At 56.4% G+C, this 15849-nt stretch overlaps 1 protein-coding gene across 1 annotated transcript; it reads right to left on the bottom strand.

Moving 5' to 3' along the window:
- On the bottom strand, positions 1-14551 carry LOC109280974 (zinc finger protein 271). The gene is made up of 7 exons (XM_059725450.1): positions 14415-14551; positions 12891-13519; positions 12613-12793; positions 11248-11420; positions 10136-10262; positions 9410-9529; positions 1-6763 (listed from the first exon to the last, which is right to left on the bottom strand). The coding sequence occupies exons 2-7, from the start codon at positions 13251-13253 to the stop codon at positions 4359-4361; spliced, it is 3369 nt and encodes a 1122-aa protein (XP_059581433.1). The 5' UTR covers positions 13254-13519; positions 14415-14551; the 3' UTR covers positions 1-4358.
- Between the last annotated feature and the right edge of the window lie 1298 nt (positions 14552-15849).

The following is a 15849-nucleotide window of genomic DNA, read 5'->3' on the forward strand; positions in this document are numbered from 1 at the left end:
TGGGGACTTAACCATATACTTTTTTAATGAGAGAACAATACTGGGAACATAAGCACTATAAACCTAGGAGTCTAGGGGGTACTACAACACGCCAAGGGGCAGGATTCAACAAAGGTTAGACACTTACAATCATTGACATATTCATCCAGTTGACAAAAGACAGGGTTAAAAAATTAAAACACAAACAGCAGAACAAACCATACTGGTTGGTGTAATATAAAAGGCGCAAAATACAAAATGTCAAATAAGAAGGAGTATAGGGCCTAGGTACCTGGAGGGGAAGAAAGGAGGAAAACAGAATGACCCCTTTCCACTGCAACAAGAATTCCTCCCTGTTACTTCACTCACACCAAATCACCCAACCTGGGACTTGAACTCAGATCTCCCATAAGTAAGCAGAAGCTGCAGCAGGTAGCCACCAGAGCTAGCACTGTACCAAACTTCAAGGGGTTTTGGCCTTCCTGGAGTCCAGGCCTCATGTTGAGCTGCCTGGCCTCTTGCTGGAGGAGATGGAAGCAGAGGTGGGAACCTCTCAGGTCACTGCTCAGATCCTTGCTGGACCTAGGCAGCCCCTCCTGCTAGCCACAGCCTCTCATAGGGGATTCTGGAGCCCAGTGGGGAGCCTCTCCTGCTGGCCCCTTGCTGCGCTGCTGAGGATCAAACTGCCGCCTGCAGGTCCCAATCCTTCAGGTGCTCCTGGGGCAACTGCTCCCACCCCACTGGCCCAGCTCTTGCCAGCTCTTTGAGACCCCTTCCTTGTGCTCCCTTGCTGGTCTCCCCTGAGTCAGCCACACTGCCCATTTTATCCCCTCCAGGTGAACCAAGGGGCTAATCAGGGGACATGGAGGCTGAATCTCTGGGGCCTGATTGGTGAGGAAAGGCAATCCCAAGTCCTCCAGTCATCTTTTATCCTTTCAAAACCCCTGGGCTAAGTCACTACCACCTAGCCCATCACACCACCTTTGCCTTGATGCATGGAGCCCAGGGGCCCTGCAGTTCAGAATCACCATTAGGGAAACTCCAGGTTTTGCAGTGTTCACCAGAGACACCTGAAGGCTCCCTGATTTCCCTGTAGTGTCAAACCTCCACTTTTGGAAGATTTCAGCCCCTGTCTGCTGCTAGGGCTGGTCCTGCCTACGCTCTTAATGGCAAGGTGCAGACTCCCTGCCTTATGTTCATGGAGGAAGTGAAGGAGGAGAATGGAGATAGCCAAAAAGCTGTCCACTCTTACAATAGCCCACCCATTGGGTGCCTCAGAAAGGTGGTGGGGCCTAGAGGGTCCAAGACTTGGATTTAGGTTTTTTTGTAGTGCTTTTAGACAAAAGGCTCTGGGATCCAGACCTCTTTTGCTCACACCAAGGTAGTAGATTTGCTCCCTTTTTGATGGTACAGTTTGCAAACGCCAAAGGCATTAGGCTGCCATTAGGTTGCCTTTTTTGCCACGATCTCCTCACTTACACACGACAGCTGAAGGCAGGGACCTAATGAGGTCTAAATTCCTAGGTATCCTCTTGCTAAGATCTGCAGACTTCAGCATGGCTTGGGAATCAAATGTTGTGGGAGCTTTGATCTCTGTTCCCAAGCAAGATGAGCAGGTTTCCTGGCTGGGGCAGTATTAAAAGTGTAATGACACAAAACAAAACGCTGCACCTCTCTTCAGATACCTGCACAGCATGCTCCAACAGTAGGGATCCTTGCTGATGTATGAAGGACAGAGCTGTGACTTGGTGTCTGTGCAGTGTGGGATGCATTGTGCAGGCATGAGAAGGAAAAGTTCAGAGAGATTTCATAGACATTTTCATAGATTTCATACACTAGGGCTGGAAGGGGCCTCGGAAGATCATCGAGTCCAGCCCCCAGCCCAAAGGGCAGGAAGTCAGCTGGGGGTCATACGATCCCAGCAAGATAAGCATCCAGTTTGCTCTTGAAGGTGTTCAATGTCAGCGCTTGAACCAGCCCCGGCAGGAGGCTATTCCAGACCTTGGGGGTTCAGACAGTAAAGAAATTCTTCCTTATGTCCAGCCTGAAACGGTCTTGTAGTAGTTTGTGACCTAGTCATCATCCCTTGGGGCGCTCTGGTGATCAAACGTTCCCCCAGATACTGGTGGTCACCCCTGATAAACTTGTAGGTGGCCATCAGATCACCCCTGAGCCTGCGCTTTTCCAGGCTAAAGAGCCCCAGGGCTCTCAGCCTGTCATAGCAGGGTCTGCTTCCCTGACCTCTGATCATGCGCATGGCTCTTCTCTGGAGATGAAGGCTTCTTCTAGGGCCCTACAACTCGAGAGTGCTGGAGCTGAATGAGAAGTCTCATCATGTCCATCCCCCCACTTTAAAACGTGTATATAATAATGAAGAGTAAATAATATATTAACTCTATTGACCACGGGGTCATGATCTGAGTGGAATGGGCCAGGAACACATATGAATGAGAATTGTATAAATGGGACTGACACCAGGACAGGCTCCACATGAGCTGTTACCACACAGGACAGAGACCTAGGAGCCACTGCGGAGAGTTCAATAAGAACACCAGCTCCATGGCCAGGCACTGTGAAGAAATCAATGGAAAATGTGAGGGCTGATGAGGAAGGGAATGGCCTTATAAGGTCCCTTCCAGGCCTAATGTCTATGCAGTTAAATCTATGAAAGGTGCTGCTTTCTGTCCGCGTTTGCCAGTCCGCAGTCTAAAAAGGCTGAGAGCCATGGCTCTAGGGGACGTTCTCATCAAGGAAATGCTAGAAGAGAGGGGCTGAGGAGGCCTGCAGAGCTCACCTCCAGTCCAGCCATCACCTGAGTCAGCATCAGCCCCGTCCAAACCAGCCCAGACAAACCCATCATCGCACTTCTTAGCCAAACTGCCACATGCCTGACACAGAGCAGACATCGCACCTGGTCCTGCCCCAGTAAAAGCAGCGGGGCCACGGTGCTCATCCTCATGCTGCTGTGACAGCTTGGTAATCCACACCCCAGGGACCCCAGGCAGAGACCGGGATCACACTAGAAAGGCAAGCAAAGCTCCCCAGTCTGTACTGGCCTGACCAGGGGGCCAGATCCATCTTGGTGTTGAGGAGGAATCCCTGGGATGGAGCCAAGCCCCCTGCAGATCCCCCGGGGCTCACCAGTTGGGCTTGGGCTTTTGGGGGCACAGGGGTGGGGAGTGCAAGTAGAAGGAGAGAGAGGAAGAAATGGGGGTCCACCCATCCCCCCACCCCCTGGCAGCCCATTGCACACCTGCCCCAGGAGAGAACAGGCACCGCCACAGCACCCCCTGCTGCACAATTGTGGCATAGCAACATCTGCCCCATTACAGCCTCTATCACACCTGCCCCGGGTAAGTGTCGGCCCCCCCAGAAGGTGTACCAAAAAAATACCCCAGGTGGAGTTGTACCCCCCCAATGATGCAAGCAATGGGGTATCACCCCTACCTACCCTACCTCCCTTCACACCTGTCCCAGGTGAACACAGATCCCACGTGGGACAAACACCAGCATCTGCGTCAGGTCCTTGCAGACCTCCCACCACATCCGGTGCCTTCCGTCCTGCAGGGCATGGACAGTAATGCCCCCACCTCCAGCCCTGCCCCTGACTCTGCAGGGGCTGCTGGTGCAAACCACCAACCCCCAGAGGGGACAAACTCAGCCTGATTCCTCCATGCTTGGCTGGATAGCCTGTGCCCAATGCCCCAACCCAGGCCCAGCACAAGCCACCTGTCCTGACCCTAATACCTGCCCCAGCACTGCATGTTGCGGGCATGCTGGCAGGGGTGCTTGCAGCAGTGAGGAGAACCTGCTCTCCCAAGGGGGTAGACACCCCCCTGGAGCCGGCACCATGTGCAGACTGCCCCCCACTCCCGCAGTCCCCTCTCTGGTGCAGATGGGTGGCAGTGGTGGGTGAGGGCAGGAACAGGGCAGACGGGGCTGGCTTGGGGCACCTGTTGAGCCAGTTGCTAGTCGCTCACCCAGGGTTGCTCACCCTGTGGCTCTGGCTCACCCAGCTCTGGGTCTTGCTGTGGGAAGAGGGCTCCAAGACTGATGCAAAGATCATCTCCTCCTCGTCTCCTCCCCCCACATTGGGGCTGACCTCTGCCTGAGGTGTTTCCTCTTAGCCCCCGCCCCCAACCATATGTTGGGGGCCAGCATCTGGGCTCTGGACTCCCACAGTTTCCTACAAGGGACAAAGCCTGGGGGAACTCTTTCTGCAGGCCACCAGCATGAGGGAGCTGGTTTGAATGCACCATTGGTGGGTGCTGAGATGGGTGAAGCTTCTCCAATACTCAGAGCACTGATGTAGCTTCTCCTCTGTGTACATGCACTGGTGTTCAGCACAGGCTGCAGGAGTAGGAGAACCTCTTCCTACACTAAGAGCAATGATGTGGCTTCTCCCCTTTGTGCATGCGCCGGTGCCGGGCCAGGTTGAAGGGGATGCTGAAACTCTTCCCACAGTCAGAGCACTGATATGGCTTCTCCCCTGTGTGGATGTGCTGGTGCTTGACCAAGAGGGAGGAATAACTGAAGCTCTTCCCACACTCAGAGCACTGATATGGCCTCTCCCCTGTGTGGACGTGCTGGTGCCGGCCCAGGTGGGAGGAATTACTGAAGCTCTTCCCACACTCAGAGCAATGATATGGCTTCTCCCCTGTGTGGATGCGCTTGTGCTGGACCAGGCTAAAGGAATTATTGAAGCTCTTCCCACACGCAGAGCAATGATGTGGCTTCTCCCCTGTGTGGATGCGCTTGTGCTGGGCCAGGTTGGAGGAATAAATGAAGCTCTTCCCACACTCAGAGCACTGATATGGCGTCTCCCTTCTGTGGACACGCTGGTGCCGGATCAGGTTAGAGGAAGAACTGAAGCTCTTCCCACACTCAGAGCACTCATGTGGCTTCTCCCCAGTGTGGACATGCTGGTGCTGGGCCAGGTTGGAGGATTGGGTGAAGCTCTTGCCACACTCAGAGCACTGATATGGCTTCTCCCCTCGGTGGATGTGCTGGTGCTTGGTCAGGTCAGAGAATTGGGTGAAGCTCTTGCCACACTCAGAGCACTGATATGGTTTCTCTCCCGTGTGGATGCGCTGGTGGCTGGCCAGCGAGGACGAACAACTGAAACTCTTCCCACACTCAGAGCAATCATATGGCTTCTTTCCTGTGTGGACGCGCTTGTGGTGGGCCAGGGCGGAGGAATAACTGAAGCTCTTCCCACACTCAGAGCACTGATATGGCTTCTCCCCTGTGTGGATGCGCTGGTGCTTGGCCAGGTCAGAGGGATAACTGAAGCTCTTCCCACACTCAGAGCACTGATATGGCTTCTCCCCTGTGTGTATGAGCTGGTGCCGGACCAGGTTGGAAGAATACCTGTAGCTCTTCCTACACTCAGAGCACTGATATGGCTTCTCCCCTGTGTGGACGCGCTGGTGCCGGGCCAGGTCCGAGGAATTACTGAAGCTCTTCCCACACTCAGAGCACTGATATGGCTTCTCCCCTGTGTGGATGCGCTGGTGCCGGGCCAGCTCGGAGGGATAACTGAAGCTCTTCCCACACCCAGAGCACTGATATGGCTTCTCCCCTGTGTGGACGCGCTGGTGCCGGACCAGGCAGGAGGAATAACTGAAGCTCTTCCCACACTCAGAGCACTGATGTGGTTTCTCCCCTGTGTGGATGCGCTGGTGCTGGGCCAGGTCGGAGGAATAACTGAAGCTCTTCCCACACTCAGAGCAATGATATGGCTTCTCCCCTGTGTGGATGCGCTGGTGCCGGGCCAGCTCGGAGGGATAACTGAAGCTCTTCCCACACGCAGAGCACTGATGTGGCTTCTCCCTTGTGTGGATAACCCGGTGTTGGGCCAGCTTGGAAGAGGAGATGAAGCTCTTCCCACACACAGAGCAAGGATGTGACTTCTCCCATGTGTGCATGCACCTGTGCCTGGCCAGGCTGGAGGGCTGCCTGAAGCTCTTCCCACACTTTGTGCAGTAGTGTGGCTGCTGCCTCCTCTGCACACACGAGTGTTGGGACAGGCCTTGCCAGCTAATGAAGATCTTCCTGCACTCAGTGCAGCGGTGCGTCTTCCTCCCCAAGTGCATGCGCCGGTGCTGAACCAGGGAGAAGAAATGGGTGAAGGTCTTACCACATGTGACACAGCAGTACTGACGCTTCTTCCTGTGCACATCCTGGGTTTTGAGCAGCACAAAGCTCTTCCCCCTTTTGGTGAAGCGGTGGGAGAGCTGTCCAGAATGGATCTGGTGTTGAGCAGCCAGGGTCGAGAGGCAGGTGAAGCTCTTCTCACACGTGGTGCGTACATGGGGCTTCTCCCCAGCGTGCCTTATCTTGTGCAGAGCCAGGTGCGAGGGGCAGCTAAAACTTTTCCTGCACTGAGGACAGGGGTAGGCTCTCCCCCCGGGCTTGGCAGTGAGCTCCTGCTTCCCTCTGAGGTCCCCCACAATGCCTTGCCTTGCATGCAGTGTCTCTCTCCAGTGCACCTTTCCTTTCTGCCTCTTCAGGTGTCTCAGCATGACATATCCATCCCTGCACCTTGGCCTTTTTCTGGCTTCTTTCCCCTCTTCACTCCAACGCCCAACTAGAGATGGGACCACATTCACTGCTACATTCTCCTGCTTTTGGGGCATCCCCTGACCCTTGTGCCACTGGTCCTTCTCTGGCCTCAGGGAATCCACCTCACCTACACTCCCCAGGGAAGCCCATGGTGGCTTCAGCTTTCCAGGCCCTTCCTCAGGAGCCTGCTCCTCAGTTCTGCTCAGCAACCAGGCATGTCCTGCATGGGAGGAAGAAACACCAGATTAGTCCCTGCCCTGCTGCCAAGGGGCAAGCACTGCTATTCCTTCTGCTGGGATGGGCCTCAGAGCAGGGCAGGGCAGTGCTTGGCACTTGTTTCCCCAAGAAAACTAGGTCTTTCGGCCACAGGCCCAAGTACTGGGGGTGAGGCAGTGCGAGGTCCCTGTGGGACATGTGAGTTTCGACAGTACCCGAATAGGTTCACGTTTTGAGAGGATGAGGATGAGACCAGAGGGATCTGATAAAAGAAAAAAATGAGGCTCTCAAAGGGCTGCTGTATCCCACAGCACTGGTGGGTCCAGGGGCAGATGATGCTGAGCCTCCACCTGACTGGGCTGACACACTCCACAAGCACCAGTGCTTTGGTGAGACCCATCTGCAATGCTTGCCCTTGATCTCTGGCAGTCCTGAAAGTAGCATCTGGGTACAAGGGTGAACAGCCTCAGGGTGCATGTCCAGGACTTGTCACCAGTCAGGAGTGTCCGGTTAGCACTGCCTTACACTGCTTGGTAGCAAAAGCCATTATGTTTCATGCATTATCCCTCCAAGAAATGTTCTAGGGGTGGAGGATTGAGAGCAGTGATCTGCTACCTACATGTTGCAGGGGCAATGTCTGGTGCAGGGAATGAGCCCATGGAGCTTTCCTCTGCTAACGAATCCAGGCAGCCTCCACATCACAGACAGCTGCACTGGGACAAAGGTCTTGGCATGAAACCGCACACGGACTCTGGGCTGAGCCTCAGGCTTCGTGACACTCAAGGCCCCAGAGAGGAAATGGCACAGGGGAGATTCTGGTGCAAGCAGTGGGGGGTTCACTTCCCCCCACAACATGAAATCTTCTGAATCCCACCCACTCCTCTGATCCACTTCATGCAGCCTGAGCCCAGGGTTACACACGTCCAGTGCTCCTGGTCAACTGGACAAGGAGACACCAGGGACAGCCCCAGCCTCTCTCTTGTACAACAAGAATGGCTTGTGCACAAAAAACCCAGAAGTGAGAGACTGTGCCCATGATGGGTGATGATAACCAGGGCAGGAGAGTCAAAAATTAGACCTGGGTAAGACCTGAACACTACACCCTCCTGGGACTGGTTAGTGCAGTGGAGCTACTTGTGGCAGGGCAGTCTCTATGCAACACCACGTTGCCACTCCTGAGAAAGGCGAGTGCAGAGCGTCTGAAAACCTTGGCTCCCACTGCCTTGTGGGCTACTTTTTCCTCTGAAAAGGATAGGGGGAGCCTACCCCCAACAGAAAACTCCTGGTGAAAGCCAAGGAGGGAAAGTGTGTGGCAGGATACACCTTGCAGCAGCTGTCACTTGAAGTAGAAAAGACTGCTAAAAAAACAGCCTCTGAAGCTGCAAAGAGGGGAACCTGTGAAGGAGCTGCAGGAGGGCCAGGGCCAGGGCCAAGCCAACCACAGTGTCAGAAGGGATCCCATGACATGAACTTACTTAAAGGGGGTTAAGCCATTCCCTTTTTTGTCTTTGTGTTTTCCAGGATGCGGACCAGCAGCGAGTCATCAAGAATTTCCCTTGGTACAAAGAAGATTCAAGCTTCACTGTGTTCTGCATAGTCATTGTCTTGCTTGCACAGCTGTGTTTGTGTAATGTTATTGCTGTAAGTGGCTGCGGTGTTAACTATTCTACACAAGGAAATGTAAGCACAAGTCCTGGATGAGTTCTGGAATATCTGCGAAGTGGCTACAGAAAATGGTACACCCCTGGAGCATGGCCTCCTGGGCCTCAAAAATATCAGTCACGCCAAAGATTGAGAAGGGCAGATTGACCATTTGTTTGTATTCTCATCCTTTTGTTCATTTCCTTTTGACCCTTAGCATCTCTCCAGCATCTTGCAGGGCAGAGGGGCACTGGGAGTGCTCACGTGGCACCAAGCAATCTTTTTGAAACAGCAAGAAAAGCGTTGCCCATTATATAGAAGGGGCACGATTCCCGAGAACATGTCTGGTCCCCGAAAACCCTGATCATGGGATGTTTGTCTGATCCAGAAAGCCATCTTAAATATTAAAGAATACCATCATTTGAATACTAGAAGAGATTAAAAGACTTAGCCATAATTATCACTGGAGAAAAACCGTTTGGCTGGTAAGGAACTTGGGGATTAGGCAATTTGGAATGAGAAAGTTATTGACACAGCAGACAAACAAAGGAAGAGGGTGTTGTGTGCATGCTCTTACTCTGGGGAGTTCAGTCGTGCAATTTCTACTTGAACAGCAGAAAAACCAGAAAGAAACATCTCCCACAGCCAGTGAAGGCCGGCACCACCAAAGGTCGCTGCTGTAATGCGTAATGGAGCCACTTGTCAGGTCGTATTACAGGGATGAAACTTGCAATAATTACTATTTAGGTTTACTTGATATTATACCAGCAAGGGGCCATGTCAAACACTGGGGGTCTTTGGCAAAAACAATCCTGTTGGTAACCGTTTCCACAGTTTGACTTTCAGGGGGTGGAACAACACCCGTCTGCACACATGACAGCACAAGCTATTTGAGGTCAGCACCCTGAAATGGCAGCACAGGGCAGGTCTGCAATTTCCAGGCTCCCTTTCACCCTGGACATGGAGCATGTGAGAGGGGAGTCGGGTGGAGGGGACAGCCACAACTCACCTGGCAGCAGGTCCTCTAACTTCTGCATTTCTTCACGGTCCTCATAATCACGGACCCAGAGCTCCACCTGTCCTCGCTGGATGCGGCAGATCAAGTCAGGGGCAGGGCCTCGATATCCTGCTTGGGCAGCGGTTAAAGAGAGTTTATCCACTGGTACTGGATGCAGAATAAGCAACTGAAATTTGGGAAATGGAGCCAATGAACTCACGGATTATACTCAGGACTTGAAGGAAAAGGGAGGATGGACGTATAGGCTGAAAGAGAAGGCATAGCAGGGGGAAGAGGATGGTCCTTTTCATCCAGGTAGTGGACATATGGTCATAGGAAGCAAACACCAGTGCAATTCCAGGCAAATGAGTGGAAATGAGCTTGGACAGGACACACTAGGCAAGAGAGGGAGGAAATCAGAATAACTGCACAAGCAACAGCTGTTAATGCATTTTGAGGCACAATGAATGGCAAATGATATGATCATGGTGAGAAGGCAAAGGGAAATCCTGTTTTCAAGGGGAAAGACTCCAGGGAAGGCGGCTGGATAAAAATGAAGGAGGAATATATACAAGTATGAGATAGGAGAAGTCTACTCATGGACAGAGCAGAGGGGAGCAAAGGGATTTAACCCACCAGCCAAACGTTCATGAGGACGAGACTGTTAGAAGGAGGGAGAAGACAACAACACTGCCCTGGAGCCATGTGAGCTCTGCAAGGCAAGAACCAGAGCTTTACCCAGGGAAACGAGGGCTTGGTGGTTCCTCAGCATCTGGTCCTGGTAAAGCCCCTTGTCTTCCTCTTCCAGCAGCTCCCACTCCTCCCTTGTGAAATACACTGCCACGTCCTCAAACACCTCCCGGAGCTGCCGGCACAAGCGTTACGCCATCAGTGTCTCCTGTCCCCACGGTCCTGTCTGCACTCACTCTGCACTACAGCCCTTTGCACGCTTAGCCAGGACAGGCAGGGGTACGTTACTCAGCTGACACATGATATGCAGGGATCTTGGTTTTCTCAGTTTCAAAATTGCATATTCTCTCATAAAAGGAAATCGCTCCCAACCCATAGCCTCCCAACCCCTGCTTGTACCCCACAATCCCTCCCACTGCCCCATGGCATCTGGTCCAGAAAGACAGAAAGGCTTGTGGCAGGACACTTTCACCTCCCTGCACTTCCCAGTGCTGACCTCAGAATAGCTGTCCTTACACCAAACACTTCAGCACAAACCTTAACATGGAGTTGTGCAACCACAAATCATCTGCAGGCTGGGTTGTGTTACACACGGTCCACATAGGGACTGTGCAGTCTTCTCCGATTAACATCCCCTCTCCCAGCACTGTCCCCCTTCCCACCACACTGCCCCTCTGCACTTGGTATTCAAAAGACTCTCTCTATTTAATAGTCTGGTCTGTGCACACCCTTCAATTCAAACTTATCAAATGAGTGTGGAATCGAAAAAACCTGTGCTGCGCCTCTGAGTCAGTTAATCTGTAACCTGCAAATCCATCCCGGCTTCTACCTCCCCTCACACTAACACAGATAATCAGCCGCCAGGTGTGCTGCTCACTCCTGCCAAACTGATGGGCTGGGGGGACCCTGCTGGCATCGACTGCAGAGACCCTCTGTGCTCCCAGTCCTAGCCAGGTGGGAGAGGCCTTGCTGGACTGAGTTGCAGAGACCACTGCCCCGGGCTCCCTGGTGCTGGCTGGCTGGACTCTGACCAGGCCTTCCTGTGCCAGCACCCCTGCTCACTCCTCTGGTCTCTGCTCCCGAAACTCCTCACAGCACCCCTGGCTCCTCCTGGGCTCTGCCCCAGCTGCACTCCCACTCCCACCCGGTGCACTGCTCACCTCCATGCTCTGCCCCTGCTTCGCCGGCCTGCCCTGCCCCTCCTGCAGCTGGCCCGGCCCGGGCGTCAGGAAGCCGCTCTGTCCCCGTGTCCCTGGGGAGGGTCTCTGCGGCTCCAGGTTTACAGGCCCTTCCTCGGGAGGCTGCTGATCCGCTCTGCTCAGGGTCCCAGCGCCTGTGGGTGGAAGAGAGTGCACAGGTGAGCCCTGGGGTGGTGGCAGGGGAAAGCCCTGCTCGTCTCCTGGACTGGCCTGGGATGAAGGGAGCTGGAAGCTGCACTGTGTGGAGAGGGGAGACAGGAGACTCATTGTCCCACTGGCAAGAGGCTGCAGATGAGCCCCTAGAACTGCCTCAGCGCCGGTGATGATCACGGCATCGTGACATCGCTCCCTGAGAAGGGATCTGGAGGGATGCTGGTGTTGGGTCAGGTCCACATGTTTGGGTGGAGGGGGGGAAAATGCAAGGTCAGGCTATTCTAGGATGCATGAAATGCTCCCAGGAGCACCGGGAGAGCAAGAGTCGCCCACCTGCTGGAGCACGGACCCACCAAACTGTTCTGGCAGAGAGATTTCTGCACTGGGGGACGGGGCCTCCTGCCACTGGAAAGGGGAGACCCACCACTCCTCACCTCACCTGGGGAAGGGCCTGGTCCGGGGCACCTGCCTGGGGACCCTCCAAGTGCTGACAGCTCCCAGGTCTCCCCTGTCCCGGGGAGCTGCAGCAGGACGGAGGCCTGGGTGAACTGCACCTGGCCCAGCCACAGGCCACTGGGGACTCATTTCCACATCAACTGCACCAGCCTCTTATTGACTGATATTATTGCAACACAGATATAAGAACAGCAATTAGATCACTGATTGTGACCATGGCAGCACGGCAAGAGCCAGTCACTTAAAGCATCTTTCTGAGAGCAGCGGTGCAGGCAGTGAGAAAGATCCTGGGCCTCGGACCACCCACAGGGACCAGAGCCCTGTCCCACCCCAGCCACACAGGTACTAACCTTGTGGCTGTGTCCCGGGCAGGGGCAGGCATTGGAGCCGCTCACCCCAACCGCAGGACAGCCACTCAGGCTCCTAACTGCATGCCAGGACTTCATCCCGCACCTCACCTGCCCCTGGCTCCTTGGACTCATTCAAGAGCCACCGGCTACTGCCCGCTCTGCTCCGCTCGCTGTCCCCCCGTGCAGCGCTTGTTTGGAGCCTGCGACCCCACTCCCAGCCCTGTTTTCTACTTAGTTGTCCCCCAAACTCAACTGACCTAAACCCTGTCGTCAACACTAATAATGGCGGGGGGTGTGGGGAGGTAACTGATACTGTTTGAGTGTTGAGCCCATGTTAAGCTTGTACATCAAACAGGCTGGTAAGGACCTGGCTCCGGGTTGGGGGGGGGCTCCTCTTTGGCGATCTCCTGATCTCCTGCTTCCTCCAGAGGCCTGTCCTTATGATGAGCCTTCAGCTGCTGCACCTGGGAATCACCAGGCTCTGGCAGGGGCCCCGGGGGCTGCATCTGGTCTGACGACCCCTCCTCGACCTTCACACGCACGGTGACCTGGGGACGAGATACATGTGTCACCGGGGAGCCGGGATCTGGGGGGGACATCCCCCGACATGTGGAGGTGCAGATGGCACCAAACAAAGGCTCTCACCTGGAGCTTCTCGTCCTCCGCCTGCCCCAGCTGAAACCCCTCGGCCAGGGCCACGGCCTGGGCACACGTCTCCACGCGGCACCCGCACACCCAGCTCCGCATCTCCGGGGGCAGGATGGCCAGGAACTGCTCCAGCACCACCAGCTCCAGCATCTGCTCCTTGCTGCGGCACTGGGGCTCCAGCCAGCACCGGCACAGCTCCCGCAGGCGGCTGCAAATCTTCCCTGGGCCCTCGGCTTCCCGGTAGCGCAGGCCACGGAAGAGCTGGCGCCAGGGCTCTGGGGTGGGGAGCTCATCCCGCAGTGCCAGCTGTGGGGTCGTGGAGGGCAGCTCGGCCTCGCAAGGGGGCTGCATGGCCTGCATCGCATCCTGCCCCCACAGCTCTCGGTGCTGGACCAGCTCCGGTATGGATGACACGAGGGACTTCTGCACCTTCAGCCCCTGCCTGCACACCTCCTGGGTCCTGCTCCCCCAGCTCCCGCCGGGAAGGGGAGGCCCACGGCTGCCACGGGCTCCAGCGCAGCAGCCACGTCTCCCCAGGAGGGGTTTCACCGGCCGGGGGCCTGGGCTCTCGCTCTCTGTACACTCGTGTATGGCTCCTGTCGGCAGCGTCCGGTCTCCAGGAACACCTGTGGGAAAGGAGACAGCGGAAATCTGGCCATGGATCCAACACCGGGGACCGTAACCCTGCCCCAGCCTGAGGTCTGCCCAGCCCTGATGCTCCCGACCACCCCACTCGGAGCAGTGTCGGAGCCGTCCTTCCTGCTCCTCCGGCCCCAGCGCAGGATGCGGGCACCGGGCCGGCTGGAGAAATGGGGCATCCGCAGCTCTCCACCCTTCCCAGCCCATCGGCTGCTCCCTCCTGCCCCCGCCCTGCCGTTAGGGTCAGCCCCGCTTCCTGATTGGGTGGGACTGCACCCAAATAGGAACCGGAAATCCCGGTCCTAGGCTGCATGACCCAGGACAGCGTTTGTCCCAAATTAACAGCGTGTAGAGGGACGGGAACCCGTGCAGGCGGACAGGTTCAGGTGTGCAAGGGGCTGGTGGAAGTGGGACGCAGGGGCACCAGTGCACTCGCACACCCGCACACAAGCACCGGGTCGTGAATACAGCGGGAAAGGCTGGAGAGCAGGTCCCTGCAGGGACGCGAGGAGGAGGAGAAGCAGAAGAGATATTTGGGGGCTGCAGCCCCCCAGGGTGAGGGAAGGGGGGATGGAGACACCAGCAGGTCCTTCAGGAGGCGGGGGGGCATGTGCCACGTGCCAGCCCAGATCTCTGCACAGTGGGGGTGGGGGGTGCTGCAGTCCCCAGGGCCCCTTGCGACCCGCACAGCAATGCCCCGCAGCACGGATCCGCAGCCAGGCTTGCGGCGGGGGGTGGGTGGAGGGGTCCTGCCTTCCCCCGCCGGGAAGGTGTGCGCGGGCCCTGCCTGCAGCGCCGGGCTCGGCCTGGGCGGCTCCTCCCGGCCCGGCGTGCCCTCCTCCCGCCCCGCGCCTTGCCGCGCCGCGCCCATCTCCGTCTTACCGGCACCCTCCGTTCCCGTGGGCGGCGGGTCTGTCCGGGCAGAGCCGGGCCAGGGCAGCGGGCGGGCGGGCAGGAACCGCTCTGGACACGTTCCTGGCCCTTCCCGGCCTGCTTTGCGAGCCCTGCTCGCCGCGATTGGAGGAGGCAGCAGCCTGTTGAACCCCGCCCGCCCCTAGAGGCGAACTTCAGCCCCGCCCATATCTGCATATGCAAATCGCATGTAAATGAGCCCGCGGGCGGTGTTGCCCCCTGCGCAGCGCAGCCCTCCTCCACGCGCTGCCGGGGCGCGGGGCGCAGACACACGTGACAGCGCGGTGTGGACGCGGCCACAGCACGGACCGAGCACACGTGCGGGCTGCAAACGGCTCCCAGCCCCCCCCGCGGAGCCCATCGCCGGCTGACCGCTCCGGGAGGGAGGGAGGAGCCCCCCGCCCACACCAAGCCCCTTGCAGGGCCCACGGCACATAGGAACAGGCTCCTCTTGCCTGGGGGCGCTGCCCAGGAGCCCGGGGCGACCTGCCTGCGCCTCAGCACCTCTGGGGCCAAGCCCTGTGCTGCCCTGAGACCGCGCACATGCATCACTGTGGTGGGGACAAAAAATGAAAACCCCCAGGCAGTTAGTCCACACCGGTGGAGGGGGCCAGCTTTCCACCACGCGGGGGGCCAGGTTAAGTGCACTTGATGAGCACCCCTGAACTTTCACTAAATTTTTTATACTTTGGAAACAGCTTTGTATGTTTTGAAAAAGTATTTTATCTAACCAAGGCCATGGAGTGGGTTGTTTAGGCTGGGGGAGATCACTTGTTGCCTAGTTGCTAATTGCTGGCCTCGCTAGAAGGAAAAGCCGTATCAACAAGTCCCGGGGAAAGTTAGAAGAGGGGTTATTTGGGGGGGGAGCTGGAAAGGGGGGTTGCTTGCTAGGCTGGCCGAATACCAGGTGCTACATCAGCAAATTAACTATTACGAAGGCCAGTTCAGCTGGCTAGGAAGTAATCTGTAGCTAGGGCGAAGTGCGCATGGACCAAAAGAGGCAACCTCTAGTGACTGTACAGTGTGTAAGGCTAGAAGAGGCTATATAAGGCTGATGCCCACTGGGGTGGGGGTGCTTGCTTTGCGAACGATTGCCAAGCACCGCTTTCTGCGCAGAAATAAAGATTAAGTTGGATCCTCCACCCCGTGTGTTTATTGGCACAAGCGCACCGGGCATGAACTCACTGTCCTTTGGGGACAACAATTTCTGGCTACCCAGATGGGACCCTAGCTGATTGCCTTGCCCAGTCCACCTCTTCGGCTCTGGCAACAACTGTGGACGGCGCGAGGGCCAGGCGCCACCGACCTTATTCGTCGGAGGTCTGACCGTCTCCTGGTTGCCTGACGGAGTCGTGGAGGGGCACAACAGCGCAACGCTCGAAGGACCAACTTAATCAGGTGGGGC

The sequence above is a fragment of the Alligator mississippiensis genome, chromosome 1 (assembly GCF_030867095.1).
Source record: "Alligator mississippiensis isolate rAllMis1 chromosome 1, rAllMis1, whole genome shotgun sequence".
Taxonomy (NCBI): Eukaryota; Metazoa; Chordata; order Crocodylia; family Alligatoridae; genus Alligator; species Alligator mississippiensis.

Bases quoted from the DNA above. Each gene is read 5' to 3' on its own strand.
- LOC109280974 (XM_059725450.1), bottom strand. From the start codon at position 13,253: ATGCAGGCCATGCAGCCCCCTTGCGAGGCCGAGCTGCCCTCCACGACC. The intron at 12,794-12,890 runs GTGAGAGCCTTT...TCTCGTCCCCAG, and splicing joins CGGAGGACGAGAAGCTCCAG to GTCACCGTGCGTGTGAAGGT. The intron at 9,530-10,135 runs GTAAAGCTCTGG...CCGCTGCCCAAG, and splicing joins CCAAGCCCTCGTTTCCCTGG to CAGGATATCGAGGCCCTGCC.